General features: G+C 29.7%; 1 protein-coding gene across 4 annotated transcripts in view; it reads right to left on the bottom strand.

Annotated features, from left to right (window-relative positions):
• Window positions 1–2,749: 2,749 nt before the first annotated feature.
• Window positions 2,750–6,653, bottom strand: part of LOC100333227 (carnitine O-palmitoyltransferase 1, liver isoform) — a 46,535-nt gene continuing 42,631 nt past the window's right edge. Inside the window, exons 19-20 of one of the 4 annotated variants that reach the window (XR_012399530.1) lie at window positions 3,707–6,415; window positions 2,750–3,405 (exon numbers count right to left, since the gene is read on the bottom strand). Coding sequence is in view for 1 of the 4 variants with exons in the window: in XM_073941093.1 (XP_073797194.1) it covers window positions 6,287–6,415 (129 nt within the window). In the remaining 3 variants the exon portion in view is untranslated. Of the gene's footprint in view, window positions 6,416–6,653 lie in introns of all 4 variants that reach the window. The other 3 variants (XR_012399531.1, XR_012399529.1, XM_073941093.1) reach the window with 3 other exon arrangements.

Below are 6,653 nucleotides of genomic sequence, written 5' to 3'. Positions count from 1 at the left end.
GTGCAATTTAACATTCAGCACAATAAAATATTGCAGTTTTAGCCTATAAAAACAATGTTTGCTAGAACCAGGATATCAGAGGGATAAAGATGGTTAAAGAACAAAATAAATAAGCATTACTTGCAGATAAATGTATGAAATCTGCAAATACACTTAAAAGACCCTGAAACATAATTTATAACTCATATGCCAACTTTAGATATTTGGTTATCGGGTTACGAAGTAAATGTGCAAAAATCATAGGTCATTTGCTTCAATTTTGATTGTTTACCACAGAATTTGATTAATTACAGTTAATTATATAGAGGTAATAAAATGGGTATATATCTGCCAAATGACACCAAAACCTTGCCAGATGTAAATTAGCTTAAATATAAGCTACACTGGCAAAATAAATTCTACAAAACTGTTGCAAGCAATTGATATAGGCTTAATTTAAACAGAAAAATTAAATTTAGTAATGTTCAACTTAATTTGTTTGTTTAAATTAAGCCTAAATATATGGTATTAATTCATAAAGCTAAACCAACAAATAAAAAAAAACTGCAAACAAAACAACAACAAACAGTAAACAAATCAAACACCCACACATACAAAAACCACTAAACACTTGTGTGCTTGAACAATTTTAATAAAAAAGTGACCTGTTGTCGCTTCCTTTTCATTCACATACGTACAAAAAAACAGCAAGGAATGACAGATTGCCAGAGTAAGAGAGAAGGAGTAAAGCTCTGCTGTGAATACAGACAGTCTGAAGTCAATGAAAAGTCAAGCGGATGCAGAATACAGTACAGTACTGGCCCAGGAGGAGAGAGAGAGAGAGAGAGAGAGAGAGATCGACGGCTGAACATTCATCAGACAGATGAGGTAAAACACTGCCGCTCGCATTGCTACTGTCTTCAGTTCAAGTTAATTATTATTATTATTAGAAGAGTGACAATAATATCATAACAACAACATCATCAACAACAACAACACAAATCTTCATTAAGGTTGAAACTCAAGTCAGAAACGCAGTGTTAGAGAGAATAACACACCTTTTTGAATATTATATATGTATATATATGTGTATCAATATTTTCACAATGACCATATATATATTGTGCAACAAGACCTAGTGCACTTAAAAGGCAACTTTATATCGTAAAAACTGCCGAATATATGAGGGTGTAACACAGATAAGGGTACAGCTGCCAACAGATTGCAGAAAAACTGAAGTAAAATAATGAAGTTTACAAGCTCTTGCTCTCAGTCCTGCCAAGAGAAGTGAAGGGCAACAGAATAATAATGTTGAAATATACTGATTATACATTTAGGATTTTAAAGAGCATCTTTCCATTCTTTAATATGTGAAACCAGTCACCGCCTTCATGTCTTCAATTAAATGAAAATGCAACGTAAAGTTTTGGGGTGATTTATGCAATAGTTGTGATCAATAGGAAGTTATAGCTGAAAACTTTAAAGCTTTTTGTTTGATTTATTTTAATTAATTAGTTAATTTTTTCCAATTTATTTAAATTATTTTAATTTAATTAATTTGATTTAATTTAGTTATCTAATTTAAAAAGTTAAACTTAATTTGAAATTCTAATTTAATTTAATTTATTTTAACAATTTTTATCAATCGGGAATTATACTTTTAGCTTTTTATTTGATTTATTTTCTTTTTTTTACTTTTTATTTTATATTTATTAATTCGTTTATTTTTTCCAATTTATTTTAATTAAATATTTTAAAGCTATTTTATTTATTTTATTTAGTTATTTAATTTAATTTCAATTGTTTGATTTAATTTAATTCAATAATTGTGATTAATGCATTTATACTTATAGCTGTATACTTTTAGCTTTTCATTTGATTTAACTTATCTAATAATTTTGTTTATTTCTCCAATTTATTTTAATTATTTAGATTTAATTAAAATAAATGAAATATTCACTTCAATTTAAATTATTTAACCTAAATTTCAACAAGTGCGATCAATCATGATTTATAGCTGTATACTTTTAGCTTTTCATTTAATTTATTTCAATTAATTAATTAATTTCTAAATTTACTTAATTTAATTTACTTAGATTGAATTTAATTCTTTTGTTTAATTTGATTGAATTTAATTGTCATTTGATGAAATTTAATTATTTGATTTAATAAAATTCAATCTTAATTAATTTTGTGTAACCATTGCCTTCCATTATATTTGTTTTTCCAATTATACAAGTAAATGGTTACCAGCTCATCAAATTTTTCAAACTATTCATCAGTTTGAGTATCTTAATTATTTTATTTTATTTCATTTAATTAAATTCAATGTCAATTAAAGTTGAGACTTAAAGTAGTGTTTGGGGAATAATAAATTAAATAAAATGTATTTTAATAATTTAATTTGATTAAATTTAATTAAATATTCCCCACAAACTACTTTAAAATCACAACATAATGTTTCTTCAGGGCTTGTAAATATTAAATGCATAATAATCCAGACCACATTTAAAGGGAAAGTTCAAATATGCTGTTCATTTTTGCTGAACCTGAAAGGATTTTTACATTTGTGGTCCTTTTTTGGGTGAACTTTAGCTTTAACACATCTTCCTAATTTCCATATAACATAATAACATGATTTAAAATGAAAAAGGACTAAGAGATGTTGATTTATTTAGGCATGAATACGCAAAACAACTGGCCTGTTTTAAATGAAAGTGTGCATTCAAGACACCCGAGACATCATCAATAATGTGGAATAAATGACCTCTTGGGGATTGCATTTTTATTTCGACCTATTAGACATTCTCAAGCTTGCTAAATACATTGTAAATAGTTAATAATTCCTATATTAACTTGACCTAGTGTAAAACAAACAAAAGCAAAGTACTTTTAAATTAACAGTTAAAACTAATAGCGAGTTTGACACCATCAATCATGATAAAACTGCAGTCACATGTAATATTCTGAGTCATTAGTCACTAAAACTATGAGCTGTATTTCTGCTCTGGGATTCAAGTAAACGATTCTGGATTTTAGTCCATGATTCTGTTCTTCAGAGTCTCACAGGGAGCTTGTGGTTTTGTATTCAGATGTTATTTGCTGTGTTGTAAAAGTGCCTTCATCAGAGGGTACAGAGGTGATGCTTTTCTGTCATCTCACACAAACATACTTGGAATGAAGCTATTTAAAGGGACAGTTCACCAAAAAAGTTTAATTCTGTCAATATTTACTCACTCTTAACTTCTGTTGAAGATATTTTGAAGACTGTTGGAAACCTGTAACCACTGACTTCCATTGTATGTTTTTCCTAATATGGAAATAAATGGTTACCGGTTTAAAACATTTATCAAAATATTTTTAACAGTTTGAGTTCCTTTCTTCTGTCATACACAAAAGAAGATATTTTAAAGAAATGTTTGAAACCTGTAACCATTGACTTCCATTGAATTTGTTTTTTTTTCCTATTATATAAGTCAATGGTTACCAGTTTATAACATTCTTCAAAATATCTTCATCAGTTTGAGTTTCTTTCTTCTGATGAACACAAAAGAAGATATTTTAAAGAATCTTGAAAACCTGTAACCACTGACTTCCATTGTATGTTTTTCCTAATATGGAAATAAATGGTTACCGGTTTAAAACATTTATCAAAATATTTTTAACAGTTTGAGTTCCTTTCTTCTGTCATACACAAAAGAAGATATTTTAAAGAAATGTTTGAAACCTGTAACCATTGACTTCCATTGAATTTGTTTTTTTTCCTATTATATAAGTCAATGGTTACCAGTTTATAACATTCTTCAAAATATCTTCATCAGTTTGAGTTTCTTTCTTCTGATGAACACAAAAGAAGATATTTTAAAGAATCTTGAAAACCTGTAACCACTGACATCCGTTGTATGTTTTTCCTACTATAGAAGTAAATGGTTACCGGTTTACAACATTTATCAAAATATCTTTATCAGTTTGAGTTCCTTTCTTCTGTTGAACACAAATGAAGATATTTTAAAGAAATGTTCAAAACCAGTAACCATTGACTTGCATTGCATTTTTTTTCTATTATACAAGTCAATGGTTACCAGTTTATAACATTTTTGAAAATATCTTCAATAATTTAAGTTTCTTTCTTCTGTTGAACACAAAATAAGATATTTTAAAACATGTTGGAAACCTGTAACCACTGACTTCCATTGTATTTGTTTTTCCTATTATACAAGTCAATGGTTACCGGTTCATAACATTCTTCAAAACTTCTTCTTTTTTGTTCAATAGAAAAAATTATAACAACAAAGGTTTAAAACCACTTGAGGGCCAGTAAATACTGAGTAAATGTTAATTTCTGGGTGAACTATCCCATTTAAAAGGGATAATTCCACCAAAAATGAAATCTGAGATTATTTATTCACCCTGGTGTTTTAATGCAGAATATTTTACTCATGTTTGCTCATATTAAAGTGATAAATAGCACTTTAGAAAACAGTAATAAACTTGTTTCACAGAATGGTATAATAAAACATGAAGCATATATTTTATGTTTTATATAAAAAGAGCTGGTGTAAAACAAATGGACATTTAATGCATTATTAACAAGAATCCTGACTTTGATTGTTGGTTTCTGTGCAGACTGAATAATTTTATAAGTGCTGTAGTTCACTCTCACCCAGAGGACACAACACAAGTGCATGATTTAAATATAAAAAAACAAAACGAGAATAATAAAACATTACAAAAGTATCTGTGTAGCATCTTCCCTGATCTGAATGTCTCTGGAATGTTAAGTTGTCATCGCAATAAACAAACTTACCCTTAAAAGAAAAATAGTATTTAGTGTCTTTATTTTGATTTCTTTATATGGCATTCAGGGGATATTTTCAAAATTGACAACAAAAAAAATTTAACACAAAAGAAGATAGTTTGAAAAATGTTGACGCCTGTAACCATTAACTTCCCCTCTTAAAAAAATTACAAAGTCAAGACAACAAATATTTTTATGTTGCTTTAACTAATTTTAATCAGTTAATCAGGTTTTAACTAAATAGTTTTTGTTATACAAGGTTTAACTTAATATTTTTAGTCAGTTTGACTTATGTAAACTGAGATGACTAGAAAAGTTCACTTGATTCAACAAAAAAATTTGAGGCAGCAATATATTTTTGTTTACAGTGCATATGAAAACAATACTACAGACGTCAACGACTAACAACATTCTTGAAAATATCTTCTTTTGTGTCTAAGAGGAAAAAACAACTTAAATTTGTTTGGTCCAAGTGAAGAATGAGTAAATCATTTTAATTTTTATGTAAACTACCCCTTTAAAAAAAATAAATAAATAATAATAATAATAATCAAAGTCAGGGTTTTTGTTTAATAAAGCATTTAAGTTAAGTGTTTTACACCAATCATACACCTCCAAAACATTTGAAGTATAAAACTGACTCCTCAAGTGACCATTCAGTAATAATTAAGCATTCAACTTCAACATTTGTGCTCCAAAAAAGACAATATTAGATCAACACAACACTAAAGAGTAAAAATGACTCCATTTACATTTTTTTTGGTGAACTACCCCTTTAACTCAACCTATAAAACGATAAATATTACAGAAATACTTCACCCAAAATGAACATTTATTCACTGTTTACTTAATCCCAATAGACTTTTTTTCTGTTGAACACGAAAGAAGATACTTTAAAGAATGCTGAAGCCATTCACTTTCATATTATGTGTTTTCCTACTACTGAAGTCAATGGCTTCCAATTCGGCAACATTCTTATAAATATCTTGTGTGTGTGTGTGTGTGTGTGTGTGTGTGTGTTCAACAGACAAAAATAATCCCTGATACCCCTCAAAGCTGAGTAAACAGTGAGTAAAGTGAGTGAACAGTGAGTAAATATCATTTTCAGGTGAACTATGCTATGAACTCAAGTGGTTAGACAGTTTACATCAACTCCCATCAGCCTGGAGTTAATGTGCTCTAATAAATTTGATTCTTCATTACATTTAAAGGTAAGGACCAAATTTATAATACCTAACTGAACGTAAGTGGTCCCCACACTATCAAACTAGCTCTCGCATTTAATCCTCTATTATACGTTTCTACTAAACACAGCTTTAGACGAAGCAGCTTCCACCATTGTCTACATAATTCATGGCTTCATGGCATCGATTTTTACAAGCATGGAATGAATGAACGAATGCATTCAGGCAAACAAACGCACACTCATTCACTCACGCTTCTTCCTATATATCTCTACACGCCCTCATGTCTTCTTCTCGAGACGGTCATGGGCGACCTGCTCTACCTCTACAGCTGCTTTTTGCTGTTTTTGGAGTGGTTCTGCTCAGTTTTGGACACCTCCTGCTTGTCTGGAGACATCAGCTCCAGAAGATCCACCAGAGCCTTCTTGATGTAAGCGCCAAACTTGTGAGCGTCCTGAAATACAGTGAGAAAAAGAAAAGAGAGGATATGGATGAGTGTATCATGTGTTGCTCATCAGCATATTGCAGAAGTCAATTTCTGGTGTAGCAATGCAAGCAAAATAATACATTCATTTTCCTTCAGCTTAGTGCCTTATTTATCAGTGATCGCCACAGCGGTATGAACCGCCAACTATTCAGCATAAGTTTTATGCAGCGGATACCCTTCCAGCTGCAACTCATTACTGGGAAAC

This window comes from Danio rerio, chromosome 24 (genome assembly GCF_049306965.1).
Source record: "Danio rerio strain Tuebingen ecotype United States chromosome 24, GRCz12tu, whole genome shotgun sequence".
In the NCBI taxonomy this organism is placed as follows: domain Eukaryota; kingdom Metazoa; phylum Chordata; class Actinopteri; order Cypriniformes; family Danionidae; genus Danio; species Danio rerio.
This window is presented reverse-complemented; position numbering and strand designations above follow the sequence as displayed.